Source organism: Oncorhynchus mykiss, chromosome 19, assembly GCF_013265735.2.
Source record: "Oncorhynchus mykiss isolate Arlee chromosome 19, USDA_OmykA_1.1, whole genome shotgun sequence".
NCBI lineage: Eukaryota > Metazoa > Chordata > Actinopteri > Salmoniformes > Salmonidae > Oncorhynchus > Oncorhynchus mykiss.
Genome location: NC_048583.1, coordinates 65,369,924 through 65,382,839, shown reverse-complemented (window position 1 = coordinate 65,382,839; position 12,916 = coordinate 65,369,924). Strand labels below are relative to the sequence as shown.

Genomic DNA, 12,916 nt, shown 5'->3' with positions numbered 1-12,916 from the left:
TCTATAGTTTAACACAGTTATATTTCTATAGTTTAACATAGTTATATTTCTATAGTTTAACATAGTTATATTTCTATAGTTTAACATAGTTATATTTCTATAGTTTAACATAGTTATATTTCTATAGTTTAACATAGTTATATTTAGTTATATTTCTATAGTTTAACATAGTTATATTTAGTTATATTTCTATAGTTTAACATAGTTATATTTCTATAGTTTAACATAGTTATATTTAGTTATATTTCTATAGTTTAACACAGTTATATTTCTATAGTTTAACATAGTTATATTTCTATAGTTTAACATAGTTATATTTCTATAGTTTAACACAGTTATATTTCTATAGTTTAACATAGTTATATTTCTATAGTTTAACATAGTTATATTTCTATAGTTTAACACAGTTATATTTCTATAGTTTAACATAGTTATATTTCTATAGTTTAACATAGTTATATTTCTATAGTTTAACATAGTTATATTTCTATAGTTTAACATAGTTATATTTCTATAGTTTAACATAGTTATATTTAGTTATATTTCTATAGTTTAACATAGTTATATTTCTATAGTTTAACATAGTTATATTTCTATAGTTTAACATAGTTATATTTCTATAGTTTAACATAGTTACATTTCTATAGTTTAACATAGTTATATTTCTATAGTTTAACATAGTTATATTTCTATAGTTTAACACAGTTATATTTCTATAGTTTAACATAGTTATATTTCTATAGTTTAACATAGTTATATTTCTATAGTTTAACATAGTTATATTTCTATAGTTTAACATAGTTATATTTCTATAGTTTAACATAGTTATATTTCTATAGTTTAACATAGTTATATTTAGTTATATTTCTATAGTTTAACATAGTTATATTTCTATAGTTTAACATAGTTATATTTAGTTATATTTCTATAGTTTAACATAGTTATATTTCTATAGTTTAACATAGTTATATTTAGTTATATTTCTATAGTTTAACATAGTTATATTTCTATAGTTTAACATAGTTATATTTCTATAGTTTAACATAGTTATATTTCTATAGTTTAACATAGTTATATTTCTATAGTTTAACATAGTTATATTTCTATAGTTTAACATAGTTATATTTCTATAGTTTAACATAGTTATATTTAGTTATATTTCTATAGTTTAACATAGTTATATTTAGTTATATTTCTATAGTTTAACATAGTTATATTTAGTTATATTTCTATAGTTTAACATAGTTATATTTCTATAGTTTAACATAGTTATATTTCTATAGTTTAACATAGTTATATTTAGTTATATTTCTATAGTTTAACATAGTTATATTTCTATAGTTTAACATAGTTATATTTAGTTATATTTCTATAGTTTAACACAGTTATATTTCTATAGTTTAACACAGTTATATTTCTATAGTTTAACATAGTTATATTTCTATAGTTTAACACAGTTATATTTCTATAGTTTAACATAGTTATATTTCTATAGTTTAACATAGTTATATTTCTATAGTTTAACACAGTTATATTTCTATAGTTTAACATAGTTATATTTCTATAGTTTAACATAGTTATATTTCTATAGTTTAACATAGTTATATTTCTATAGTTTAACACAGTTATATTTCTATAGTTTAACATAGTTATATTTCTATAGTTTAACATAGTTATATTTCTATAGTTTAACATAGTTATATTTCTATAGTTTAACATAGTTATATTTCTATAGTTTAACATAGTTATATTTCTATAGTTTAACATAGTTATATTTCTATAGTTTAACATAGTTATATTTCTATAGTTTAACACAGTTATATTTCTATAGTTTAACATAGTTATATTTCTATAGTTTAACATAGTTATATTTCTATAGTTTAACATAGTTATATTTCTATAGTTTAACATAGTTATATTTCTATAGTTTAACATAGTTATATTTCTATAGTTCGCAGTTGTAAATGAGAACTTGTTCTCAACTAGCCTACCTGGTTAAATGAAGGTGAAAATAATAAAAAATATATATATATGTACACTGCTCAAAAAAATAAAGGGAACACTTATACAACACAATGTAACTCCAAGTCAGTCACACTACTGTGAAATCAAACTGTCCACTTAGGAAGCAACACTGATTGATAATACATTTCACATGCTGTTGTGCAAATGGAATAGACAACAGGTGGAAATTATAGGCAATTAGCAAGACACCCCCAATGAAGGAGTGGTTCTGCAGGTGGGGACCACAGACCACTTCTCAGTTCCTATGCTTCCTGGCTGATGTTTTGGTCACTTTTGAATGCTGGCGGTGCTTTCACTCTAGTGGTAGCATGAGACGGAGTCTACAACCCACACAAGTGGCTCAGGTAGTGCAGCTCATCCAGGATGGGACATCAATGGAGGAGGAGGCCGTAGGAGGGTAACAACCCAGCAGCAGGACCGCTACCTCCGCCTTTGTGCAAGGAGGAGCACTGCCAGAGCCCTGCAAAATGACCTCCAGCAGGCCACAAATGTGCATGTGTCTGCTCAAACGGTCAGAAACAGACTCCATGAGGGTGGTATGAGGGCCCGACGTCCACAGGTGGGGGTTGCGCTTACAGCCCAACACCGTGCAGGACGTTTGGCATTTGCCAGAGAACACCAAGATTGACAAATTCGCCACTGGCGCCCTGTGCTCTTCACAGATGAAAGCAGGTTCACACTGAGCACATGTGACAGACGTGACAGAGTCTGGAGACGCCATGGAGAACGTTCTGCTGCCTGCAACATCCTCCAGCATGACCGGTTTGGCCGGTTTGGGTCAGTCATGGTATGGGGTGGCATTTCTTTGGGGGGCCGCACAGCCCTCCATGTGCTCTCCAGAGGTAGCCTGACTGCCATTAGGTACCGAGATGAGATCCTCAGACCCCTTGTGAGACCATATGCTGGTGCGGTTGGCCCTGGGTTCCTCCTAATGTAAGACAATGCTAGACCTCATGTGACTGGAGTGTGTCAGCAGTTCCTGCAAGAGGAAGGCATTGATGCTATGGACTGGCCCGCCCGTTCCCCAGACCTGAATCCAATTGAGCACATCTGGGACATCATGTCTCGCTCCATCCACCAACGCCACCTTGCACCACAGACTGTCCAGGAGTTGGTGGATGCTTTAGTCCAGGTCTGGGAGAAGATCTCTCAGGAGACCATCCGCCACCTCATCAGGAGCATGCCCAGGCGTTGTAGGGAGGTCATACAGGCATGTGGAGGCCACACACACTACTGAACCTCATTTTGACTTGTTTTAAGGACATTACATCAAAGTTGGATCAGCCCGTAGTGTGGTTTTCCACTTTAATTTTGAGTGTGACTCCAAATCCAAGCCTCCATGGGTTGATGAATTTGATTTCCATTGATAATTTTTGTGTGATTTTGTTGTCAGCACATTCAACTATGTAAAGAAAAAAGTATTTAATAAGAATATTTCATTCATTCAGATCTAGCATGTGTTATTTTTTTGTCAAGACCAGAGGTGACATTCACTATTGGCAAAACCATCAGTAGAGTTTAAAATGAGACCTATTTATCTTCGGACATGGGAATTTAACCGCAAAAAGTATTTTCATGTGCACCAAGTCATCACACAGCCTTTTATCTGCAACAAGTCAATGTGATGGAAACAACTCCTGGGGGAAAATGTGCATTTTGTTTTTAATGCAGATTTTAGAATATTCGCATGAAAATCTGTCACCGCTGATTGGATGGAAACCTAGCTAGTGTTGAAGGTATTTCTGATGTTTCCAATAAGACATGCTGTTGGGTGTGGAACATAATGAGACATGCTGTTGGGTGTGGAACATAATGAGACATGCTGTTGGGTGTGGAACATAATGAGACATGCTGTTGGGTGTGGAACATAATGAGACATGCTATTGGGTGTGGAACATAATGAGACATGCTATTGGGTGTGGAACATCATGAGACATGCTGTTGGGTGTGGAACATAATGTTTCCAATAAGACATGCTGCTGGGTGTGGAACATAATGAGACATGCTATTGGGTGTGGAACATCATGAGACATGCTGTTGGGTGTGGAACATAATGAGACATGCTATTGGGTGTGGAACATAATGAGACATGCTGTTGGGTGTGGAACATAATGTTTCCAATAAGACATGCTGTTGGGTGTGGAACATCATGAGACATGCTGTTGGGTGTGGAACATAATGTTTCCAATAAGACATGCTGTTGGGTGTGGAACATCATGTTTCCAATAAGACATGCTGTTGGGTGTGGAACATCATGAGACATGCTGTTGGGTGTGGAACATAATGAGACATGCTATTGGGTGTGGAACATAATGAGACATGCTGTTGGGTGTGGAACATAATGAGACATGCTATTGGGTGTGGAACATAATGAGACATGCTGCTGGGTGTGGAACATAATGAGACATGCTGCTGGGTGTGGAACATAATGTTTCCAATAAGACATGCTGTTGGGTGTGGAACATCATGAGACATGCTGTTGGGTGTGGAACATAATGAGACATGCTGTTGGGTGTGGAACATAATGAGACATGCTGTTGGGTGTGGAACATCATGTTTCCAATAAGACATGCTGTTGGGTGTGGAACATCATGTTTCCAATAAGACATGCTGTTGGGTGTGGAACATAATGAGACATGCTGTTGGGTGTGGAACATAATGAGACATGCTGTTGGGTGTGGAACATAATGAGACATGCTGTTGGGTGTGGAACATAATGAGACATGCTGTTGGGTGTGGAACATCATGAGACATGCTGTTGGGTGTGGAACATAATGAGACATGCTGTTGGGTGTGGAATATCATGTTTCCAATAAGACATGCTGCTGGGTGTGGAACATCATGTTTCCAATAAGACATGATGTTGGGTGTGGAACATAATGAGACATGCTGTTGGGTGTGGAACATAATGAGACATGCTGTTGGGTGTGGAACATAATGAGACATGCTGTTGGGTGTGGAACATCATGTTTCCAATAAGACATGCTGTTGGGTGTGGAACATAATGTTTCCAATAAGACATGATGTTGGGTGTGGAACATAATGAGACATGCTGTTGGGTGTGGAACATCATGTTTCCAATAAGACATGCTGTTGGGTGTGGAACATAATGTTTCCAATAAGACATGCTGTTGGGTGTGGAACATAATGTTTCCAATAAGACATGCTGTTGGGTGTGGAACATAATGAGACATGCTGTTGGGTGTGGAACATAATGAGACATGCTATTGGGTGTGGAACATCATGAGACATGCTGTTGGGTGTGGAACATCATGAGACATGCTGTTGGGTGTGGAACATAATGAGACATGCTGTTGGGTGTGGAACATAATGAGACATGCTGTTGGGTGTGGAACATCATGAGACATGCTGTTGGGTGTGGAACATCATGAGACATGCTATTGGGTGTGGAACATCATGAGACATGCTGTTGGGTGTGGAACATCATGTTTCCAATAAGACATGCTGCTGGGTGTGGAACATCATGTTTCCAATAAGACATGCTGTTGGGTGTGGAACATCATGAGACATGCTGTTGGGTGTGGAACATCATGTTTCCAATAAGACATGCTGTTGGGTGTGGAACATAATGAGACATGCTGTTGGGTGTGGAACATAACATAGCGATCACATTATAGTCTTCTAAAGTGCTGCTCTGTTACCTTCTGTTAACTTCTACAATGCTCTGTTAACTTCTCCAATGCTCTGTTAACTTCTACAATGCTCTGTTAACTTCTACAATGCTCTGTTAACTTCTACAATGCTCTGTTAACTTCTACAATGCTCTGTTAACTTCTACAATGCTCTGTTAACTTCTACAATGCTCTGTTAACTTCTACAATGCTCTGTTAACCTCTACAATGCTCTGTTAACTTCTACAATGCTCTGTTAACTTCTACAATGCTCTGTTAACTTCTCCAATGCTCTGTTAACTTCTACAATGCTCTGTTAACTTCTACAATGCTCTGTTAACTTCTACAATGCTCTGTTAACCTCTACAATGCTCTGTTAACTTCTACAATGCTCTGTTAACTTCTACAATGCTCTGTTAACTTCTACAATGCTCTGTTAACTTCTACAATGCTCTGTTAACTTCTGTTGTACCCAAACACATAATGTAACATGTGTTACTAACTTGGTTAATATTTTATCCTATTGCTTTTATCATAATCATCATCATCATCATCTAACCAATGTTTACTTTGCAGGCTGCCACCCAAAGCTAAAGCTAGGGCTAAACCATTCACCTCTGGGTTAAACAAAAGGTAAACTAAAATCACAAGCAGCTATTTCCCCTTAATATCCTCCTGATGAATACTGGTTGTCTTTGTGTGTCGGTGGGATTCTTTCCCAGCTCACCAGGATCTGTCCCAAATGGCAGCCTGTTTCTTTCATAGTGCACTACTTTTGACCTGAACCATATGGGTATAACAGTAGGACTATAACTCTGTCCAGGGGGAACCAGTATGACTATAACTCTGTCCAGGGGGAACCAGCAGGACTTTAACCCTGTCCAGGGGGAACCAGTAGTACTATAACTCTGTCCAGGGGGAACCAGCAGGACTTTAACCCTGTCCAGGGGGAACCAGTATGACTATAACTCTGTCCAGGGGGAACCAGTAGGACTATGACTCTGTCCAGGGGGAACCAGCAGGACTTTAACCCTGTCCAGGGGGAACCAGCAGGACTTTAACCCTGTCCAGGGGGAACCAGTATGACTATAACTCTGTCCAGGGGGAACCAGCAGGACTTTAACCCTGTCCAGGGGGAACCAGTATGACTATAACTCTGTCCAGGGGGAACCAGTATGACTATAACTCTGTCGAGGGGGAACCAGTAGGTATATAACTCTGTCCAGGGGGAACCAGTAGGACTATAACTCTGTCCAAGGGGAACCAGTAGGACTATAACTCTGTCGAGGGGGAACCAGTAGGTATATAACTCTGTCCAGGGGGAACCAGTAGGACTATAACTCTGTCCAGGGTGAACCAGTATGACTATAACTCTGTCGAGGGGGAACCAGTAGGTATATAACTCTGTCCAGGGGGAACCAGTAGGACTATAACTCTGTCGAGGGGGAACCAGTAGGTATATAACTCTGTCCAGGGGGAACCAGTAGGACTACAACTCTGTCCAGGGGGAACCAGTATGACTATAACTCTGTCCAGGGGAACCAGTATGACTATAACTCTGTCTAGGGGGAACCAGTAGGTATATAACTCTGTCCAGGGGGAACCAGCAGGACAATAACTCTGTCCAGGGGGAACCAGTAGGACTATAACTCTGTTCAGGGGGAACCAGTAGGTATATAACTCTGTCCATGGGGGAACCAGTAGGACTATAACTCTGTCCAGGGGGAACCAGCAGGACAATAACTCTGTTCAGGGGGAACCAGTAGGTATATAACTCTGTCCATGGGGGAACCAGTAGGACTATAACTCTGTCCAGGGGGAACCAGTAGGACTATAACTCTGTCCAGGGGGAACCAGTAGGACTATAACTCTGTCCAGGGGGAACCAGTAGGACTATAACTCTGTCCATGGGGGAACCAGTAGGACTATATCTCTGTCCAGGGGGAACCAGCAGGACAATAACTCTGTCCAGGGGGAACCAGTAGGCATATAACTCTGTCCAGGGGGAACCAGTAGGTATATAACTCTGTCCAGGGGGAACCAGTAGGACTATAACTCTGTCCAGGGGGAACCAGCAGGACAATAACTCTGTCCAGGGGGAACCAGTAGGTATATAACTCTGTCCAGGGGGAACCAGTAGGTATATAACTCTGTCCATGGGGGAACCAGTAGGTATATAACTCTGTCCATGGGGGAACCAGTAGGACTATAATTCTGTCCAGTGGGAACCAGCAGGTATATAACTCTGTCCAGGGGGAACCAGTAGGACTATAACTCTGTCCAGGGGGAACCAGTAGGACTATAACTCTGTTCAGGGGGAACCAGTAGGACTATAACTCTGTCCATGGGGGAACCAGTAGGACTATATCTCTGTCCAGGGGGAACCAGCAGGACAATAACTCTGTCCAGGGGGAACCAGTAGGTATATAACTCTGTCCATGGGGAACCAGTAGGACTATGACTCTGTCCATGGGGGAACCAGTAGGACTATAATTCTGTCCAGGGGGAACCAGCAGGTATATAACTCTGTCCAGGGGGAACCAGCAGGTATATAACTCTGTCCAGGGGGAACCAGCAGGTATATAACTCTGTCCAGGGGGAACCAGCAGCTATATAACTCTGTCCAGGGGGAACCAGCAGGTATATAACTCTGTCCAGGGGGAACCAGCAGGTATATAACTCTGTCCATGGGGAACCAGTAGGACTATGACTCTGTCCATGGGGGAACCAGTAGGACTATAATTCTGTCCAGGGGGAACCAGCAGGTATATAACTCTGTCCAGGGGGAACCAGCAGGTATATAACTCTGTCCAGGGGGAACCAGCAGGTATATAACTCTGTCCAGGGGGAACCAGCAGGTATATAACTCTGTCCAGGGGGAACCAGTAGGACTATAACTCTGTCCAGGTGGAACCAGTAGGACTATAACTCTGTCCAGGGGGAACCAGTAGGACTATAACTCTGTCCAGGCGGAACCAGCAGGACTATAACTCTGTCCAGGGGGAATAGCAGGTATGTAACTCTGTCCAGGGGGAACCAGTAGGACTATAACTCTGTCCAGGGGGAACCAGTAGGACTATAACTCTGTCCAGGGGGAACCAGTAGGTTCTGTCTCTCTGTCCAGGGGGAACCAGCAGGTATGTCTCTGTCCAGGGGGAACCAGTATGACTATAACTCTGTCCAGGGGGAACCAGTAGGTACATAACTCTGTCCAGGGGGAACCAGTAGGTATGTCTCTCTGTCCAGGGGGAACCAGCAGGTATGTCTCTCTGTCCAGGGGGAACCAGCTGTTCATGTGTGGTTGAAAACATACAGGTAGATACTGCATAAAATTACTAAGCCAGGTTGTATCTTGGCTGTAGGTGCACAAATAAGAAGGTCGTCTTTGTACCGAAGACAAAAGGTCCAGGTGGAACCAGTTTTTCTGTGAAAGTCTTGTTTTGACGTCCAACCATACAGCTGCAATTGTTTTGAAAAGGATTTAGGAGTTCATAGTTTATACAAGTATAAATGATAAACATCTACGTGCGTCATTGTACATTTGGCAGACAGTCAGCCAGACTGTTTCTGGTGCAACAATCATATGAGGAACTGAAAAGCTTAATAAATAATAAAATCACTAACTTACTCCAGTGTTGGGGTCAATTACATTTAAATTAGTCAATTCAGGAAGTACACTGAAATTCCAACTCCAAATTCCAATTTGTATGCTTTTTAATTAACAATCATTTGGATTAGGAATTTGGTTTACTTTCTGATTTGACTGGTACTGCAATGGAATTGACTAAACCCCCGATGCACACAGCCAATTTCCTCACAGCTCCAGCCTTGTGTTCAGACTACAGCCAATTTCCTCAGAGCTCCAGCCTTGTGTTCAGACTACAGCCAAGTTCCCCAGAGCTTCAGCCTTGTGTTCAGACTACAGCCAAGTTCCTCAGAGCTTCAGCCTTGTGTTCAGACTACAGCCAAGTTCCCCAGAGCTTCAGCCTTGTGTTCAGACTACAGCCAATTTCCTCAGAGCTCCAGCCTTGTGTTCAGACTACAGCCAAGTTCCCCAGAGCTTCAGCCTTGTGTTCAGACTACAGCCAAGTTCCTCAGAGCTTTAGCCTTGTGTTCAGACTACAGCCAAGTTTCTCAGAGCTTCAGCCTTGTGTTCAGACTACAGCCAGTCTTTTTTGCATCCTCCTCCCCCCTCCTCCCCCGTTCAAACCCCTCCAGACTGAACACAGAGCGTCAGAAGAACCAGTACCACCTCCACTCTGTGGCATGTGTTGGCACTGAGGTCCACCTGGCAGCCTGCCCCCTGGAGTTCAACAAGGGTAATTATAGAGGGAGACTCAGAATGATGTAAATATATTGAGCATACCTCCCAAACAAGCACCATGATCAGACTGTATGTGTGATATATTGGTGCGTATTTGTGAGTTATGTTCTGTGTGTAATCTGACTCCATAGGTAATGCCACAGGTTCCTGTAAGGGCGGCATGCCAGTTGTGGTCAGCTGTGTACCTGGACCACAGTACGTACACAACAACGGACTGAAGAAGAAACTGAAAACCACGGTAAAGTACCTGGGTGGGTGGGTACACCTGTGCATTTGTATCTCACTGGCATATACTTGAAGCTTCAACTACAGTTTTTGATTCTCTCTCCCTTGTGTCTCCTCCCCCCCCTCTCCTGTGTCTCCTCCCCTCTCTCCCCTGTGTCTCCTCCCCCCCCTCTCCTGTGTCTCCTCCCCTCCCTCCCCTGTGTCTACTCCCCTCCCTCCCCTGTGTCTCCTCCCTTCCCTCCCCTGTGTCTCCTCCCCTCCCTGTGTCTCCTCTCCTCCCCTGTGTCTCCTCCCCTCTCTCCCCTGTGTCTCCTCCCCTCTCTCCTCTGTGTCTCCTCCCCTCCATCCCCTGTGTCTCCTCCCCTCCCTCCCTCCCCTGTGTCTCCTCCCCTCCCTGTGTCTCCTCTCCTCCCCTGTGTCTCCTCCCCTCCCTGTGTCTCCTCTCCGCCCCTGTGTCTCCTCCCCTCTCTCCCCTGTGTCTCCTCCCCTCCCTCCCCTGTGTCTCCTCCCCTCCCTCCCCTGTGTCTCCTCCCCTCCCTCCCCTGTGTCTCCTCCCCTCCCTCCCCTGTGTCTCCTCCCCTCCCTCCCCTATGTCTCCTCTCCTCTCCTCCCATGTGTCTCCTCTCCTCCCCTCCCATGTGTCTCCTTCCCTCCCCTGTGTCTCCTCCCCTCCCTCCCCTGTGTCTCCTCTCCTTCCCTCCCCTCCCATGTGTCTCCTCCTCTCCCCTGTGTCTCCTCCCCTCTCCCATGTGTCTCCTCTCTCCCATGTGTCTCCTCTCCTCCCCTGTGTCTCCTCCTCTCCCCTGTGTCTCCTCCCCTTCCTCCCCTGTGTCTCCTCCCCTTCCTCCCCTGTGTCTCCTCTCCTCCCCTGTGTCTCCTCTCCTCCCTCCCCTCCCCTGTGTGTCTCTCCCCCCTCCTCTCCTCTCCTCCCTTGTTTCTGCTCCCTCTCCTCTCCTTCTCTCATCAGAGTACGGTGAGGCTGAAGGGTGGTGCCAAGCTGGGTGAGGGCAGAGTGGAGGTGCTGAGGAACAATGAGTGGGGCACGGTGTGTGATGACCGTTGGACCCTGCTGTCTGCCAGCGTAGTGTGTAGGGAGCTGGGCTTCGGATCCGCCAAGGAAGCCCTGACTGGAGCTCGAATGGGACAAGGTGACGACTGAGCACTGTGGTTTAATCATCTAAGTGTGGAAGAGGTGAAAAAATGATTGTTGTCTATCAACAATGACAAGCCACCGGGGTCTGACAACTTGGATGGAAAATTACTGAGGATAATAGCAAACGATATTGCCACTCCTATATGCCACATCTTCAAATTAAGCCTACTAGAGAGCGTGTGCCCAGATAGACCAGATACAATGCTATTTACAGATAGACCAGATACAATGCTATTTACAGATAGACCAGATACAATTCTATTTCACAGTAAACAAATTGACAGCAGACTTTCAACACGCTTACAGGGAAGGACATTCAACAAGCACAGCACTTACACAAATGACTGATGATTGGCTGAGAGAAATTGATGATAAAAATATTGTGGGGGCTGTCTTAATAGACTAAAGTGCTGCTTTTGACATTATCGATCAGTCTGCTGTCGTGACGTGACTATCATTATTCTGATGACTGTTATTTATCGAATCAAACTGATTATGTTTAATTGTCACCTGATTAAATTAATCATGTAACAATGAACCTAGGAATTCGAGGCGCCACGGGACAAGTTGTTTAACGAGTTACTATCGCCCAACATAACAGCATGACTGCTTGGTTATTTTATTTATTAAGAGCGTTGGACTAGTAACCGAAAGGTTTCAAGTTCGAATCCCCCGAGCTGACAAGGTACAAATCTGTCGTTCTGCCCCTGAACAAGGCAGTTAACCCACTGTTCCTAGGCCGTCATTGAAAATAAGAATTTGTTCTTAACTGACTTGCCTAGTTAAATAAAGGTAATACAAATAAAAAATATATATATTTTTTTAACCAGGTAGGCCAGTTGAGAACAAGTTCTCATTTGCAACTGCGACCTGGCCAAGATAAAGCAAAGCAGTGCAACACAAACAACAACACAGAGTTACACATGGGATAAACAAACATACAGTTTGAAAAATAAGTCTATATACAATGTGAGCAAATGAGGTGAGATAAGGGAGGTAAAGGCAAAAAAAGGCCATGGTGGCGAAGTAAATACAATATAGCAATTAAAATACTGGAATGGTTGATTTGCAGTGGAAGAATGTGCAAAGTAGAGATAGAAATAATGGGGTGCAAAGGAGCAAAATAAATAAATACAGTTGGGAAAGAGGTAGTTGTTTGGGCTAAATTATAGATGGGCTATGTACAGGTGCAGTAAAAGGGTTTGAGTGTCCTACCCCACTTCGGTGTGAGACTCTGCTGGTCTTGGAGTGTTCGTTAGAATAGATTCTTCAGAGGAGGCTCCTCAGAGGAGGAAGGGGAGGACCATGCTCCTCAGTGAATTTCATAAAAACTAAAAATTGTGAAAAATGAAAAAAGTGATCCTTTTAAGATAAAACTATACTAAATATATTCACGTCACCAAATAAAAATGTTGCAATGAAGGTTTACAGTAGACTCAACAGCACTCTGTAGAGTAGCACCGTGGTGTAGCCGGAGGACATCTAGCTTCCATCCTCCTCTGGGTACATTGACTTCAATACAAAACCTAGGAGGCTCGTGGTTCTCACCCCCTTCCA

General features: G+C 42.3%; 1 protein-coding gene across 4 annotated transcripts in view; it reads left to right on the top strand.

Annotated features, from left to right (window-relative positions):
• Positions 1-12,916, top strand: part of LOC110498419 (lysyl oxidase homolog 3B) — a 104,489-nt gene that overhangs the window by 53,869 nt on the left and 37,704 nt on the right. For 2 of the 4 annotated variants that reach the window (XM_036955420.1, XM_036955422.1), the window contains exons 6-9: positions 6,234-6,290; positions 9,876-9,976; positions 10,113-10,219; positions 11,174-11,354. In XM_036955420.1, the coding sequence (XP_036811315.1) occupies positions 6,234-6,290; positions 9,876-9,976; positions 10,113-10,219; positions 11,174-11,354 (446 nt within the window). The remainder of the gene's footprint in view (positions 1-6,233; positions 6,291-9,875; positions 9,977-10,112; positions 10,220-11,173; positions 11,355-12,916) is intronic. The other 2 variants (XM_036955421.1, XM_036955423.1) reach the window with 1 other exon arrangement.